Here is a 15,951-nt window from a genome sequence, read left to right as displayed (position 1 = left end):
CGGCCAGTGGTCTTAGTGTGCTGACCATGGACATGAAGGCCCCAAAAGTGGCGCAGCCCTCTATGGGCTCGAATTTTCTTCAGCCACTCCAGGTCCTCACGCAGCTTGTTGTCTAGACCGTTGGCCAGAACCTGGCTGTACTTCCCATCCTTCACATCCTTCTGTCTGTTCAGGAACCAGTCTGGAATGTTGTACTGTCCTGGGTTCTGCATGATGGTGATCACACGCTCCACCTCATCCTCCGTGAGTTCTCCAGCCCTCTTGGTGAGGTCGATGTCTGCTTTCCTCAACATCACATGAACATATCTCCGCCCCACGCCATTAATGGCAGTTATGGCGAAGGCTATTTTCTGCCGCCATCGATGCTGGTGTTGAGTACTCGCAAAATGTGCTGGAACTTAAGGGATCACTAGAGACATGGCGGCGGCACAGACGGCAGCGTGTAGGCCTCCTGTGGAAGCCAACCATATTCTATTAAAATATCTATTCTGAACTAGGCAGCTCAAATACTCGGTATGCTTACATTAGCAAAAGTCCATATTTAGGTGTGTTGAGCCCTTCAGAACGGGAGCCTTGAAACAAAGCCCAGGCAGTCGCCCAGAAAATGTCAGACCTGCAGGGTCTATGAGCTTCAGGGAGGTTGTATGGAGTGTCCCTAATACAGCCTACTGTCCCCTAATACAACCGAACAGACACAACTTTTCTTTCTGGGCAGCTCACAGCACTAAGAAGGGCTGAGGAGTTGCCATTTAAACTCAAACGTTCATGCATCTGTAATTCTGCCCATTAAATCTTGAACTTGCTCCAGAGTCAAAATGGGAGCCTCTGTGCGCGCGGCTCGGGGCGAGAGCTGGCCCAGGAGAAACCGACAAGGAAGATGGTTTAGTAAAGCCTATTCTATTCAAAAGGCTTGCAGGATGGGAGGTCCAGATCTCTGGAACTACGACTCCCGAGAGGCTTTCCGACAGGCGCCATCTTTTCTTCCCACTCGACTTGAGAGTGGGTGAAGTTATTGCGTCAACAGAGCGAGCGGCTGCTGTCGCGGAGAAATGACGTAGGCCCAACCCGGTGCTGTCAGTCAGAGTTCTGCCTGGTCCGGGCCAAGGGTCCCGCGGGACCGGCGGGGCCATGGCGGCCGTGTTTGATTTAGACTTGGAGACCGAGGAAGGGAGCGAAGGCGAGGGCGAACCTGAGTTCAGCCCGGCGGTGAGTGTTTCCCTCCGGGCGCGACTGGACCCGGGAGCCCGGCTGGTTAACCAAAACCCTGGCGCTCCCAACTCTGAGTGGTTTGTGACCCCTACAAACCCAGATCCAGCCCCAACCCCAGCCCCAACCCCAGCCCCAGTCCCAGCCCCTGGACCCAATCTTTCCTTTTCTATCCTTGGTCTCCCTTCCCAACCTTTCCCCATCCCTGCTGCTGTCTTCTATCCTTGGTCCTCTTCCCTGGGCCAAGCAGTTGAGCCTAGGTTGGGAGGAGGTATTCTGGCACCTCCCATGGTTCTTATCACTTGGTTTCTCACAGGACGTGTGTCCCCTTGGCGAGTTAAGGGCTGCTGGCCTGGAGTGAGTGAGGGTCTTGCTTGGGGGGTGTGGGGGTATGGAGTAGGGGTCGGGACTTGGAGTACACTAAAGCCTTTCCCTCATTAACTTATTCTGTCTTTAGGACAGTGGGACACTATGAAGAAGTAGAGCTGACAGAGAGCAGCGTGAACCTGGGTCCTGAGCGCATCGGGCCCCACTGCTTTGAGCTACTGAGTGTACTGGGCAAGGGGGGCTATGGCAAGGTACTAACATCCCTCGCTTCCTGGCGACCTCAGCTCTAGCCTGAGACAGCATACTATCCTTCACACTCAATAGGCTTGTAAATGTACTGAGTCTCTGATGGAACTCAGAGCTGGAGGCCTGGGGAAGGAAGGGCAGATCCTTTCAAAATCTGATGGAGATCTTTACTGTTCCACCCTTAAGCTGAGCTTAGACCTTTTGGTCCCTTTAGGGTGGGGCAACCTTGAAGGTGGGGTGTGGTCAGGGAAGTTAATCCTGTCTCCCCTGCCCTACAGGTGTTCCAGGTGAGAAAAGTGCAAGGCACCAACTTGGGAAAAATATATGCCATGAAGGTCTTGAGGAAGGTGAGTCACTCGCTTAGCCAGCAGAGACAGAGTAGCTGCCATCCCCAGCAGCCTGTGCCAGCTATCGGGAAGACAGTCGGAGACATGATAAAGACAGTCCTTATCTTGACACTTGCTGACTTAGCATCAATTGTCATACTTACGATTTTGGAGTAATTCTTGGATGGAAGCAGCTGGCCTGCTAGGGCACATAGGGCAAGCTTTGATTGTCCGGACTCGTGAGGACAGGCAGTACTGTTGGCATTCTGTGAATAGCAGCCCAGGATGCAGCTCAGCAGGAACCCACAACAAAGACTTGTCTGGCTCAGTTTGTCAGCAGTGTCAAGTGGAGCTGAACTTGGTAGGATACATGTGTAGTCTCAGGACTTGAAGGGGTAAAGCAGGGGATCTGAGTGGTGGTAGGCCAGCACACCATGGGCTACATAATGATACCTTGTCTCAAAGAACACAAGAAAGTATCAAGGGTGAGAAACTGAGAGGATAAACCAGTTCCAGAAAAGTTTACTGTTTTTAAGTCACTTCCTCTCATGAGACAAGGTCTCACTCAACCTGAAGCTAGGCTGGAGCAAGCCCCAGGGGTGCTTCTGTGCCCCCCTCCCACAGGGCACAGGCACACACAGCCATCCTTGGCTTTTTATATTGCTACTGAAGATTTGAACTCAGATCTTTATGCTTTCATAGTACACACTTTTAACCTCTGAGTCCACGGCCCAGTCTTCCCATTGTCTTTGTCATGATCAGATCTTGTGGAGGGCAGACTGGAGAAGCTTCTAGAAAGGGGGCTCTTTGTGATACTGTTCCACCCTTGGTATCCCGACTCTATGGGTTGGCTACTGTCAGGATGACTATGATATCATTGCACAGACCTAGCGTCTAGACACTTGCATACCCAAGTTGTGTTTCAATGTTTATTTGAAACAAGAGACATGAGTTCTCTTGTACTGGAACACTGGCTCCTCCTTGGTATAGTTGACTATTGAGGTTGCGCATTCTATTGAGGTGGCGATCAATCAGCAGAGCAGAAAGGCAAAAGCACTCTGGGTGCCTCCCCTTCTAACAGACTCCTGCATCTCTAGGCCAAGATTGTATGCAGTGCCAAGGACACAGCCCATACCCGGGCTGAGAGGAACATTCTAGAATCTGTGAAGCATCCCTTCATTGTAGAACTGGCCTATGCTTTCCAGACAGGTGGCAAACTCTACCTCATCCTGGAGTGCCTCAGTGGTAGGTCTGTGGGCTAAGCCGAGTAGTGTGTGGCAGGGAGCCAGCCCAGGAACACTGGGTGGGGACTAAGGGTCTCTTGAGAGGTATGATCATGGAGGATGGCTGGGAGGCTCACATACCATGCCTGGTCGTGTGTCCATCTGTCTGTCTCTCTATCTGTTCATTCATTCAGCAAACATCCATCCAGTGCCTAGTGTTTGTGGGGTGGGTGGGGCTGGTGGGAGTTTATATAGATGTCTCCCCAGTACCATCTGAACCCTACAGCGACTTCCTGCATGCTTGGCGTCCCTTCCCACTCTATCCAGACAGAGAGCCACATGTCCAGAGAGAATTCCATCCACTTTTTCCTGCCTGTCCTCTGTGTGCCAGGCACCCAGTCAGGTCTCACCTAGCTGCATCCTTCTTCTTAGAAGTCTCATGAGTGGTTACTGTTTCTATAGGGTTTAATTTTTTTGTTTTGTTTTGCGGGGAGGGTTCAAGACAGGGTTTCTCTGTGTAGCCCTGGTTGTCCTGGAACGCACTCTGTAGACCAAGCTGGCCTCGAACTCAGAAATCTGACTGCCTCTGCTTTCCAAGTTCTGGGATTAAAGGCACGCACCACCACTGCCCGGGGTTTTGTTTTTTTTTTTTTTTTGTTTTGTTTTTTTTTTTTTTTTTTACTTTATAGTCTAACTTGGCCTTGTGCTCCTTTGTTCTTTTTTGTTGTTGTTGTTAATTATTTATTTATTATATGTAAGTACACTGTAGCTGTCTTCAGACACTCCAGAAGAGGGCGCCAGATCTCGTTACGGATGGTTGTGAGCCACCATGTGGTTGCTGGGAGTTGAACTCTGGACCTTCGGAAGAGCAGTCGGGTGCTCTTACCCACTGAGCCATCTCACCAGCCCTGTTTATTTTTTGAGACTAAGTCTGCTTATGTAGTCCTGGCCTGCCTGGAACTTACGATATAGACCATGCTGGCCTTGAACTCAGGAGTTCTGCCTGTCTTTGCAGACTGAGTGCTGGTATTAAAGGAGTGTGCTACACACCTTCTTGTTTTGTCTTTTTGAGGCAGGATCTTACTATATACCATTGGCTGGCCAGGAACTCACTACATAGAACTCAAAAGACATTCCCTGCCCCTGTCTAGGATTAAAATTATGTGCCATCACACCCAGCAGGTCCGTTTTTAAACTTGCTTTGAGGGTCTAGCTTTCCTGGGTTCTTGAATCACCTCCACTAATTGCGGAGGTCATCTTCCTGGAGCATGTGTCTCTAAACACCCAAAGGCCTTGGTCTTTTTGGTCATGCCATTACTCACCAAGAGTGATTGAGAGCCATTCCTTCTCCCTGTCTCCCCAGTACCATCTGAACCCTACAGCGACTTCCTGCATGCTTGGCATCCCTTCCCACTCTATCCAGACAGAGAGCCACACCGTCACTGCCCCTTCCCCATCACTGTGTTGAGATTAGCTTCCTCTGCCCTCTATCATGAGGCTCTGAAGTTCCCAGAGCTATGACCTGAGCCTGGCATCCACAAGCAGTGTCCACATGTCTGTCTTCCCATTAGACTGAGCCTCCTGAGGGCAATGCCTGGGTCTCCTCAACTCTGCCCCAGCTTCACGCAGCACAGGGCCAGGCACCGAGTACGTAGGCGACGGTAGATGTTTGCTGATTGAATTGAGTCCCCACGGCAGCTCTGGGAGGCAGGTAGGGTGGGATCTACAAGTCCCATTTTTCTCTAGAAGAAACTGACGCTCAGACAGCAGCGAGGCTGGGCCCGAGTGCACAGCTCCTGATGTGCTTGTGTCACAGGTGGTGAGCTCTTCACACATCTTGAGCGAGAAGGCATCTTCCTGGAAGACACAGCCTGGTGGGTGTCTGGGGGTGCTGGTCCTTGCCTACACCCCAACCTTTGCCCTGCCTTTACCTTGTCCTGTCTTTGCAGCTTCTACCTGGCAGAGATCACACTAGCCCTGGGCCATCTCCATTCCCATGGCATCATCTACCGAGATCTCAAGCCTGAGAACATCATGCTCAGCAGCCAGGGTGAGCATGCTGCGTGCATGCTGCGTGCATGCATGGGCGTTACACCCCTGGCCTTGCCAGCATCTGCAGGGCAGGGCTGAGGAGCCCACAAGTAGGCCTGGCCATATGTCATCCCATGGCTTCTCTTTCAACATTCTTCCTCAGGCCACATCAAACTGACAGACTTTGGACTCTGCAAGGAGTCCATTCATGAGGGTGCTGTCACTCACACCTTCTGCGGCACCATTGAGTACATGTAAGTAGCACCTGGCTGGCTAGGGTCTGGGAGGATTACCAGAGAGGGCCTTCCCTTAACTGACACTTCCACCTGCCTCCCAGGGCCCCAGAGATTCTAGTGCGCACTGGTCACAACCGGGCAGTGGATTGGTGGAGCCTGGGAGCCCTGATGTACGACATGCTCACTGGATCGGCAAGTCCAGCTTCCTTGGGCGCAGGGTGGGTGTTGGGGAGATCCCTTCTAGGTTGGGGCAGGACTGGGTGGGAGGACCCCTAGGCTGCCCTCACCTTCTGCCTTCTCCAGCCGCCCTTCACTGCAGAGAACCGGAAGAAAACTATGGATAAAATCATTAAAGGGAAGCTGGTGCTGCCCCCCTACCTCACCCCGGATGCCCGGGACCTTGCCAAAAAGGTGGGGCTCCTTCTCATCCAGGGACTTGTTTCTGTCTCTTCCCCTAAACCCTGTCAGCAACTCTGCATGTTTGATTGACTGTCCCTAGGCTCTGGGGAAGGCCATGCCTTAACCCCGCCTGCCTGTGCAGTTTGTCTCTGGAAGTGGCAGACACATTGGCTTTGGAATGAGAACCCTGAGTTTAGGCCTGGGCTCTGAGAGCTTGACCGCTGCCCCTGAGCAGGGCTGGATCTGTCTTTATCAGCAGGGTGTTCTTGTGAATTAGCCCTGCTCCATCAGAAAGGCCACAGCCAGCCTCCTAAGGGAGGGGAATGCTACCAAGGTGGCATGAAGAGAGCACTGTTGACCCAACTCTGAAAGGACTGAGGGGTGCATCGGGCAGAGGCCATGTTCTAGATCTTATACCCTATTTCTGCTTGCCTGGTCCCCATTCTGGAGGCTGGGCACACACCATCAACTTCTCTCCACCCTTACCTTACCCTGTCCAGTTTCTGAAGCGGAATCCCATTCAGCGAATTGGGGGTGGCCCGGGAGATGCTGCTGATGTGCAGGTGAGTCTGGCTATGTCACAGTGAGCCGGGGCCAGAGGATGCAGTGGAGATAGCAGGGAGATAGGCAAGGTGAGTAATGGACATATTTCCGGGCGCCCTCTACCCTCAGAGGCACCCCTTTTTCCGCCATATCAATTGGGATGACCTCTTGGCCCGCCGCGTGGACCCTCCCTTCAGGCCGAGTCTGGTGAGTATATGGGGGTCATTTTGGCCACATGGCATGTGGAGGTCTTGTCCTTTGGACTCCTTTAATTCCCCACACGGATTTTCCCACAGCAATCAGAAGAGGATGTGAGCCAGTTTGATGCACGATTCACACGGCAGACGCCTGTAGATAGTCCAGATGACACAGCCCTCAGTGAGAGTGCCAACCAAGCCTTCCTGGTGAGGGCCTGGGGGTTATGGGGACCGAAGGATTGTAGCTAGGGATTGGAGATGCCAGCATCACCTGGCCTGGCCTCTCCCCACAGGGCTTCACATATGTGGCACCTTCTGTCCTGGACAGCATCAAAGAGGGCTTCTCCTTCCAGCCCAAGCTGCGTTCCCCCAGACGCCTTAACAGCAGTCCCCGCACCCCCATCAGGTACCCAGGAACAGGGCAGGCGTGTGCCCGGGGCAGGGTTCTCTAGTATAGACTAGTACCTGTGGGCTACTCAGCCAAGCTTTCCTTTAAAGGCTGGCCTCAGGCCCCTGCTCAGTGTGGGACCCCAGTCCCTGTACATCTGTAACAGAGGCTGCTAAAGTGGTAGTTTGTGGACCTACAACTTGTGTGCCCAAGTAGATAAAGTGCCTCACCTCCCTTCCCTGCTGCCAGTATTACTGACCAGGCCCGGAGGCTCTGACTCAGCCTTGGTTTCTCTTGCAGCCCCCTCAAGTTCTCTCCCTTTGAGGGGTTCCGGCCCAGTCCTGGCCCACCAGAGCCCATGGAGCCATCTCTACCTCCACTCCTACCACCACCATCATCACCACCACCCACAAGCACTGCCCCTCTTCCCATCCGTCCTCCCTCAGGAACCAAGAAGTCCAAGAAGGGACGGGGCCGCTCAGGGCATTAGGAGAATAGAGGAAGAGAGGGCAGCTGTGAGAACCCGGCTCGTTCGGACCTGCGGATAGTCAAGCGATCAGAGTATGTCTTGTGTGTGAGAGTGAGCCTTACAATCATGTCCACTGAAGGCTGCAGGCTGCAGGCTGCAGCCACTGGCAGTGGTTCCTAACCCCCACCCCATTAGAAGGGACTTGGCCTGCCCTTTGGACCTGTGCCCTTGTAGAAGAAGTAAAGGACTGAATCATGCAGAGTGGCTTTTGCCGGACTCCAGGTCCCAAGAGTGGCATGTTTAGGGAGAGGAGGGGATCCTAAAGGACCACGGACCTCAGTGCTTACAAAGTTTTATTTTTAATGTCTGCCCAGTGCCTGTCTGGGATGCACACACACGCTGGGGAACTGATGGGGGTGTCAGTCTAAGAAGCTGATGTGAGGGTGGGGTGACGAAGGTCCAGGGCAGCTTGTGTTTCACCATGACAACATGGGAAGAGTCAGAGGCTGGGGCAGGAACAGGACAAGCTGACTCCTATAGTGCAGTGACCCGGAGGCCCTGGCCCCCTGCTCCTCCAGTGCTGTCATCCCAGGCAGCACTGCCAGAAAAGGCATGCAGGTCACTCAGCAGGGCCTCAGCGCTGCTGCCTGAGCCCACGGGACCCTGAGAGCTCAGGCCCAGGCCCCCGTCACTGTCTGTGTCACATGGATCTCGGGTCTGCTCTGCTTGACACCGCTGCTCCTCTTCCTTGGCGTCAGCTTCCTTGGGGCCGCCATCTATCATAAAATCTTCTACATCCTCTTCATCTTCCCGCGGCCCTGATTCTTCTGGGGATCCCAGTTCAGTGCGGGCGCGAAGCCAGCGGCCTGCAGGGCTGGCCCAGAGCAGGCGGCAGGTGTGGCCCCACAAGGCAGCACTCAGACGAGCTGGGTGGTAGTACCCCCCTGAGGCACGGCTGAGGCGACGCCAAGCCAAGGCTAGGGCAGTGACCAGCAGCAGCAGGAGCAAGAGCAGCAGGACAATGGTGACCACACTGGAGCCCACACCGTCCTCTGGGTCTGCCCCAGAGGCCAGTGCCCCTGGCAGGGCCATCAGCACCCCAAATCTGAGGGTACCAGGCAGAGCCTGTGGGAGACAGTAGGGAAGAGTTGTCACCTGATGAGACCAACTGAATTCTAACAAAGACCTCAGCTGCCTCAAGCAAAATAGGGACAGTCAAGCAGAAAATCACCAGCCCATATTTGGTCAGGCCTTTGCTATTGTGCTCACCTTCAACCCAACCCTGTAACTCACTTCTCACTGCCAGAGACCTGTGCGCTGGCCTTCCCTCTGCTCAGACACTACTTCACAGCCTCATGGTGACATGCTTGCCAAGCCTGGCTAGGCCTGGCTGATGATGAGGTCCTGCCAGACTGGTTTTTTTTTTTAAACTTACTCACTTTATTCTGGTCATTGCCCTCTCCGGGACATCCTCCCACACCTGCAAGACTTCTACAGCTAACTTGTCAGACCTCAGCCCACCCATTCACCAACCTCAGGTCCCTTGATTACTTTTCCCACCAAATCCTAGAGAATAATCTTGATCCATTTGTGTTCCATTTCGCACCAGAATAAGCACCTGGATTTGGGGTGGGGAGCACTTAAAACCATGGACATAGATGCTCAGTGGATATTAGCTGGATGTGTGGCCTGGCCTGCCCTGCAGTAGAGGGAGTTGAAGGGGTCTGAGAGGCTAATGGCAGGTTGCTCTCTGGAGGCCATGATGGATATCTAGACCAGCTCAGAGGTTGACTGGTCCTAGAATGAGGGGTCTTTGAAGCCCCTCCTCGACCATGGGGCTGCCCCAGCTGCAGGGTTTCCGTTGTTCAGCTCCCCACTCTACCCCAAAGGGCCTCAGGCGTGCAGGGCCACCGGCTTGGGGGCAGCATGTGTAGCTATCAGAGGAAGCCTGCGGTTGGAACAAAGCAGGTGGGGGGGGGGGTGGTAGCAGGGGGGGGGGGGAGGGGTGCTGGGCACAAGGCTCCCCTGTAGCATACCAAGCTCTGGAGAAAGAGTTACACCCAAACTCGCCTCGTGAGGAACCAGGTGGAGGACTATCCCAAGGGTCTTGGAATAGGGCTGTGCCCAGGGTGAGGAGCTAGAGGACCTACCTTTAATCCCTAAGAGCCCAGATCTGAGGTGAGGGCTAACTTCCAACCCATTCTAGTCCTGGGTCTCAGGCTATGGAAGGAGACCCTTCCTTAACTCCTGGAACCTTGATATTCCATCCCCAGCCCACGGGGCCCCAAGAGCCCAGAGAGTCCCACAGCTCACCATTGATCCGATGGCCTTTGCACGGGCACCCACCTCTGACTGTTTAGTGAGAAGTGAGCCCCGCAGCTCTCAGTACAGTAGCTAGTAGGAGTTACACTTCCGTTTCCTGCCCAAAATGCCCCACCCACTCTTTTCTATTACAGGACCCTCACTGGGTCTCAGCCTCTCAGGATTACCCAGACCAGTACTAGACCTTCCCATGCCTCTCTCTAGGTGAGGCTGGGGCCACAGGATCTGTGACCAGAACTCCAAAGGGAGGAAGTGTGCATCTAACTCAAAGCAGGACAGCCACCTATACACTATGTCGCTTTGGCAGGCCTGGAACTCTGAGCTCCTAGCTCTGCCTCTGGGGTGCTGGGGCTAGAAGTGGGTATCTGGTTAACCTTAAAACAAAAAGCCAAAACAACAAAACTGTACCCATGCCTGCATATATGGGGACATATGGAAATCTGATGCCTCTTTCCACTGTGGGCTGCAGGAGTTGAATTCAGGTCATCAGGCTCGCTTAGCAAGAGAATTTACCCACTAACCCATCCCTCAGTTTCTCTGTATGGTGGAATTCCGGTATGCAGGGGCTACTTTCCATATAAGGTTTGCAGTTTCCCTCCCTAGCATCCACCCCTAACCCTCCACAACAGTAGGTCAAACCTGGCTTTAGAAAGAGCATTTTATTTGGAATGAAAATATAGACCCCATCTCTGCTGCTTTTTCTGGTGAGGGGGCAGTGGGTTGGGCAGGTCGAGGAGATGGTCCCTTTAAGTACTTGGGAATTTGCCTTGGTACAAAAATCTTCCAAAAGCCAGGTGGTGCTTCCAACCTGGGCCCCAGGCTGTGGAGAGGTGCAAACTGGCTGTGACCTGCCACAGAGGCACTGAGCAGCCAACTGCCTGGTGTGGCCTGGCCACAGAAGCTAGGTGGGGAGGGTGGGAGAAGGAGGCGGTGTCGGTCGGGAGCAGGTCCCTGGCGCTCCTATGTATTCCCATTCTCCATGCGGCCCAGCTGCTCCTCCAGGCGGCTGATGCGCTCTCCCTGCTCCTTGACCAGCATCCGAAGTGCCCGGAGCTCCTGCATCACCTCTTCCAGCTTCCCAGCTTCCTACAAAGACATATGGAAGTCAGAGGCTATCTGCCATAACCCATCCCCAGGGAAGAGGCCTGGTGCCTAGCCAATGGGACAGCACTCCCAAATGTAGGACACATACGCCAGCCCCAGCAAGGTTGCCGCTGGGGACATCTGTAACTGCAGTAGCTGTGGAGGCTCCAGAGCGGCTGTAACTGGCAGGCCTGCTGTCTGATAGCACGTTGCGCCGGCTGACCTTCAGGTCCCGTTGTTTACTGGGCACATAGGCTTCCCGTAGTGAGATGAGGATTGGATCAGCATCCTGACCGCTCACCCAATCCTCTGCTTCAAGAGCAGCCTCAGGTCCGGCTGTGTCAGGGTACAGATCATCCTGGAAGAGGTCAGACTGCGTACCGGGTAGGGGAGGTCAGAATCAGTTGGAGGTCCCGACTATCAGGGGTCTCACATCTGGTCTCTGAGTGGCTGCATCCTCAACACCCTCCTGACTTGTACTCTTGCCAACCCATCCTCCAAATGCCTGATCCTTCCTGGCACAGCCCTTGCTGGCATCATCTCCAGCAAACCACAAGGACCAGCTATGTGGCTCTGTGGGATCCTGGGAGCCATATCTATGGCCCACAGATTACGAGCTTTGCTGCAGGCCATGGCTGGCAGACTGTAAACACCAGCTGCAGGACAGTGGGGCTGTGTTCCAGGCTCCTCCCCATGGGTTTCATGACCAGAGCCCCTGTCCTTCATGCCCTTCTTCTAGCCCTGCCTCCCACAGACCACCATCCCAGCTCCACAGCTAGTCTGGTCTCCCTCTGTCCCTCTTCCCCCATCTTGCTCTTAAGTGCCTGGTCTGTCACTGCAGGGCTTCAGCTCATCCTGTGCCATTTACTACAACTCAGTCCACCCTGGAATCAGTACAGCCCATAGGCTTCATCCACTTATCAGCCCCACCCACCGCTTTGGTGTGGTCCTTCTGCTAGGGATGGGAGTGGGTGGACAGGGTTACCAGCAGCCTCACCTTTCTTGGCACAGTCATGACTATGGGCTCACACTTGCGTTCATGCAGTTTGTAGAACCTGGAAAAGGGAGGGGAGCCATGGTGGAACCTCCCACAGTTTTCCAGTTTCCCCACCTGGATATTCCCACAGGTAGACCTGAGACCACATATACAGGCTGCCTTGTGAGTTCATGGCCTCCCTAGAGCATGGCCCTAGGCAACCTTACAATTGTGATTCTCATTCTCTCTTTCTGTCTCTGTCTCTTTTTGAGATAGGGTCTCACTGTGTAGACCAGCCTTGTTTAAAACTCAAGGAGATCGACCTGCCTCTGCAAGAAGCTAGGATTAAAGGAGTGAGTGTGCTACTCTCTCTATTTTTTGAAACATGGTTTCATATATTCCAGGCTGGCCCCGAGCCTAAGCTCACTACAGAACTACAGATGACCTTGAACTTGTGCTCCTCCCAAGTCTAACTCCCGAGTGAATTACAGGCACGCGTTGCAGCTTTTGCTTTACACTGCCATGGTAAAACCACGGGCTCTGTGCTGGGCAGGCGCTCCACCAATGGAGCTACATGCCCACTCCTTTCCTTTGTCTTGTTTGAGACAGGGTCTTGAACTGACCTTGAACTTACTATGTGGCCCTGAGTGGCCTCGGTGCTGGCAGTCCTCCTACTTCCCAAATGCTGGGATGACAGGTATAGGACACCATGCCCAGTTTAGCCTCCACGATCTGAACTTTCACCTTGGATGCTGACAACCTGGCTCTTTGTCTGACACCCCCCACCACACACACACACACACACACACACACACACACACACACGACAGTCCTTGAATAAAGTCTGCCTACAAATGGCTGCCCCAGAGGACTTTAATACCTGGCAATTTCACACTTGCTGACCTCCAAGCCCCTCTTAGGCATGCTGCCCATACCCCTCTGGGGTTCTTTGCTGGTAAATGTATTCAGGAAGTGGATGTAGGGGGGCTCATCTGTGATCTCAAAGTACCGGATGCTGGAATCGCCCTGCAGGAATAAGGAAGTCCAGCACTTAGCCAGGGCCTTCCATTATGCTTAGCCTAAGTTTGCTGCCCACCCAGCCTCACCTTGCCACAGACATAGACCACACTGGTGTCTGGGTCATAAAAGGGCAGTAGAGCCCCATTGCTTGAATCCAGCTCCTGCAGGGCCATGGGCTCCTCAAGGTTTTCCTAAGTACATGAGGGACAATTGGGTCGAGTCAGCATCCTCTCGTTCCGAGCACTGCAAGACTGGCCGAGGCCAGTCTCACACCAGTCAGCAACACTCCTCAGCATGCTAGTGGTTTTCTCCATTTCCAGGGCCCACTTCCCAGCCTTCTCCAGGCCTCAAGACTACTCCCAAACTAATAGGCAAGTGTTGAAGACATCTGGCCACAGGAAGGGTGGGGGCCCAGGTGGTACCAGCCCAGGCCTCAAGAGGACCCTTGAATTCACTGTGCAGAGCACGCTACTGAGGGACAGTCTCCTACCCAGGGACTGGAAGCTCTAAGGAGAAGGGTACCTTTATGGTTTGCGCAAGCAAAAACTAAGGATGTGGGAGGCACTGGGGGAGTGCTAGGGAGAGCAAGGGAGCTGGAAACAGGGAAGGGAGGGATGGCAACATCCTGGAAGTCTCAAGAGCCAGGCTGAGAATCCAAGCAGTACAGACAGATGTCTCCACGTTAATCTGTCTGCCAGGCCCCGGGAGGAATATGCTAGGGTGAGGCCCAGGTCACAAGCCTGCCTGCCTTAGGCTTTCTACATCACTCACTGGGTCCCAGAGCGCCAGCTGCCGTTCACTCATGCGGCTGAAACCCGTGGTGAACACCTTCCCGTCAGCCAGAAAGATGGCCCGCATGGGCCGGGCCCCCTCGTGAGCCTTTTCCCGTTCCTGTAGGATGGACAGGTGGTCAGTACAGTGCAGATCAAGGCCCTGAGTCTGGACATTGTCATCTTTGCCCTCTGGGGATACCTACTGCCACCAGGGTGCCCCGCCTGGGATCGATGATTCGGACGCTCTTGTCCTTGCAAGCTGAGCAAAAGAGGCTGCCATTGTGGTTCCAGCTCACGTTGTAGATGAGGTCGGGGTGCAAGCTGTCCAGGCGGTACAGCTCCTCTGCAGTGCCCACATTCCAGATAAGTACCACATTGTCACAACCTGATGGGCAAGCAGTCATCAGCTCAGGCAGCCAGGCAGGCACGCGTAGGACCGTCATCCCACCAGGCCTACTCTGCCCCGCCTCCTGTACTGATCCGGGCCACCATCTTTGCAGGCATCACTTCCCCTGTTAGACTGGCCTGTGAGAGGCTGCTGAACACTCCAGGATCACCCTGGAGAAGGGCGGAGAGCAAGAGGTAGGTATGGGATGGTGCAAACCTGCACTGAGAAGCACGTTTCGGGCTGTGGGGTGCCAGGTGATAATGCCCACACGCTTGGTATGCCCCTCGAGCACCACTACTGGCTCTGTCAGAGGGGAGGTCAGCCCATTTTCTGGAATCTGCCATACCTGCGGTAGGGAGAAGGAGGATGGGCTCAGGCCTGTGCTTGCCCCTGCTGCCAGCATCCTTCAGCCACACCCTGAGACCCTGACTCGAACGGTCCTTTGCTCACCATGACAGTGCAGTCCTCTGATCCACTGGCAATGACTTCATCATTGTGGGGACACCAGTCAATGTCCAGAACAGGCCCCGTGTGCCCACACACTGTCGGGTAGGCCTTGTCAATGCGGCCCGTCTGTAGGCATGAAGAGCAGTCAGAGAAGAACCCAAAGTCCCGACCTCCATTCCTCCCAGTATCCGTGGGCCCTCCAAGGTGCAAGAATGATGTGACCGCCCTGGTTCCTGGTGGCCCAGATGTGTCTGCTCCACCCAGCATATGAGGAAATGCCTGCAGCCTCTTATCCACACTTGGTGGCAATAAACACTTTTTCTACTTGCACCAACAATCCATCAGTAGCCATGGGCCAAGAAGTGGCACAAACTGCCCTGCCCACAGGTGTGGCCAGAGTGTCCTCAGATGTCCTCTCCACCCTGACCCGCCGAGGCCCACCTTGTTTAGAGGAAGCACCATAAAGGCGCCTCCACCACTGGCTTCCACAATCACTGCCAGGAACTTGGGGTTGACTGCGCAGAAGGTGCTGTCCCAGGTAACTCGGGACACTCGAATGTCCTCATAGCACTGGTCATTCTTGACCGGCTGACCAAATACATGCCGGAATTTGCTCTGCCGCACAACTTTTCGGAAGGACATGTCTGCGTGGGCAGAGACACCTGAATCAGCTCTGCTCTCCAAAGAGACACACAGAGCATGTCACCAGGAAATTGGTCCAGCATTAGCTGGGATTCTCTATTTCCCCAGTTATAGAATGGGTTCATAGGTGCAGACCAACACTCTCCGCGTCCCCCCCCCCATCCCCTCCCTGACTAGGGTCTGAGTGTGTGTGTGCTGCTGAAAGGGAGACAGAGCTTAGATCTTCTGTAGGTCCCAGATGGTTCCAAGGAGCTTTCCACACCCAGAGTTTGAAGGCTGGGTGATGGGGAGAAGAGGCAGCAAAAGGGGTTGTTTGGTCTTCTTGCTAGGCCGCAGCTAAGTCCCGGGGACTGTGCAAAGAGCTGCAGAAGTCGGGCCTTGGGACCCTGGCTGAACAGGGGTCGAGGATACTGCCAGGTCCTCAAAGTGGCCTTGGAGCACGGTCCAAGTGAACCAGGAACCCAACTTCCAGAGATCCCAGCCCAGAAAGGGAGAGAGGGGCGGCTGGGGGGTGGGGGGAGTTGGGAATGAAGGTGGGGCGCGGCGCTCTTCCAGCTCGCGCCCCCTGCCCCAGGCCCACGTCTGCGCCCCTAGTCCGTCCCTGCCGCTCTCACCGCTCACCGCTCTCCGCTCCCCAGGGGCGCCGGGGACTGCGGCGGCGACCTCGGGCGGCTCCGGATCCCGGCCTCTGGGAAGCAGGAAGCGGGAA

The 15,951-nt window shown here is 54.5% G+C and overlaps 3 protein-coding genes and 1 pseudogene across 6 annotated transcripts; 1 reads left to right on the top strand and 3 right to left on the bottom strand.

Moving 5' to 3' along the window:
- Nucleotides 1-419, bottom strand: part of LOC110285956 — a 1,055-nt pseudogene extending 636 nt beyond the window's left edge.
- A 571-nt stretch (nucleotides 420-990) lies between these two features.
- On the top strand, nucleotides 991-7,850 carry Rps6kb2 (ribosomal protein S6 kinase B2). 3 transcript variants are annotated; one of them, XR_003835588.1, is made up of 15 exons: nucleotides 991-1,206; nucleotides 1,523-1,563; nucleotides 1,664-1,784; nucleotides 2,058-2,126; nucleotides 3,203-3,350; nucleotides 4,900-5,039; nucleotides 5,145-5,202; nucleotides 5,278-5,378; nucleotides 5,523-5,613; nucleotides 5,697-6,006; nucleotides 6,495-6,557; nucleotides 6,667-6,744; nucleotides 6,834-6,941; nucleotides 7,028-7,140; nucleotides 7,423-7,850. XR_003835588.1 is itself a non-coding variant. In XM_021151561.2 (15 exons), exons 1-15 carry the CDS (start codon nucleotides 1,129-1,131, stop codon nucleotides 7,610-7,612), a joined length of 1,458 nt encoding a protein of 485 aa, XP_021007220.1. In that variant the 5' UTR covers nucleotides 991-1,128; the 3' UTR covers nucleotides 7,613-7,850. The 3 variants fall into 3 exon arrangements, 2 of the variants coding, with proteins under 2 accessions (XP_021007220.1, XP_029328644.1); XM_021151561.2 differs by lacking the exon at nucleotides 4,900-5,039 and having other exon boundaries at nucleotides 5,697-5,787; nucleotides 5,899-6,006; XM_029472784.1 differs by lacking the exons at nucleotides 4,900-5,039; nucleotides 7,028-7,140 and having other exon boundaries at nucleotides 1,033-1,206; nucleotides 5,697-5,787; nucleotides 5,899-6,006; nucleotides 7,423-7,545.
- Nucleotides 7,851-7,934: 84 nt separating this feature from the next.
- On the bottom strand, nucleotides 7,935-10,000 carry Ptprcap (protein tyrosine phosphatase receptor type C associated protein). Its single transcript, XM_021151562.2, has 2 exons — nucleotides 9,905-10,000; nucleotides 7,935-8,716 (listed from the first exon to the last, which is right to left on the bottom strand). The coding sequence occupies exons 1-2, from the start codon at nucleotides 9,905-9,907 to the stop codon at nucleotides 8,126-8,128; spliced, it is 594 nt and encodes a 197-aa protein (XP_021007221.1). The 5' UTR covers nucleotides 9,908-10,000; the 3' UTR covers nucleotides 7,935-8,125.
- Nucleotides 10,001-10,553: 553 nt separating this feature from the next.
- On the bottom strand, nucleotides 10,554-15,951 carry Coro1b (coronin 1B). Of its 2 annotated transcripts, none has more exons than XM_021152088.2 (11): nucleotides 15,857-15,951; nucleotides 15,042-15,244; nucleotides 14,604-14,726; nucleotides 14,370-14,499; nucleotides 13,969-14,150; nucleotides 13,764-13,883; nucleotides 13,079-13,183; nucleotides 12,853-12,998; nucleotides 11,994-12,051; nucleotides 11,106-11,369; nucleotides 10,554-10,999 (listed from the first exon to the last, which is right to left on the bottom strand). In XM_021152088.2, exons 2-11 carry the CDS (start codon nucleotides 15,240-15,242, stop codon nucleotides 10,874-10,876), a joined length of 1,455 nt encoding a protein of 484 aa, XP_021007747.1. In that variant the 5' UTR covers nucleotides 15,243-15,244; nucleotides 15,857-15,951; the 3' UTR covers nucleotides 10,554-10,873. The 2 variants fall into 2 exon arrangements, with proteins under 2 accessions (XP_021007747.1, XP_021007748.1); XM_021152089.2 differs by having other exon boundaries at nucleotides 15,864-15,951.

This window comes from Mus caroli, chromosome 19 (assembly GCF_900094665.2).
Source record: "Mus caroli chromosome 19, CAROLI_EIJ_v1.1, whole genome shotgun sequence".
NCBI classification, from domain to species: domain Eukaryota; kingdom Metazoa; phylum Chordata; class Mammalia; order Rodentia; family Muridae; genus Mus; species Mus caroli.
This window is presented reverse-complemented; position numbering and strand designations above follow the sequence as displayed.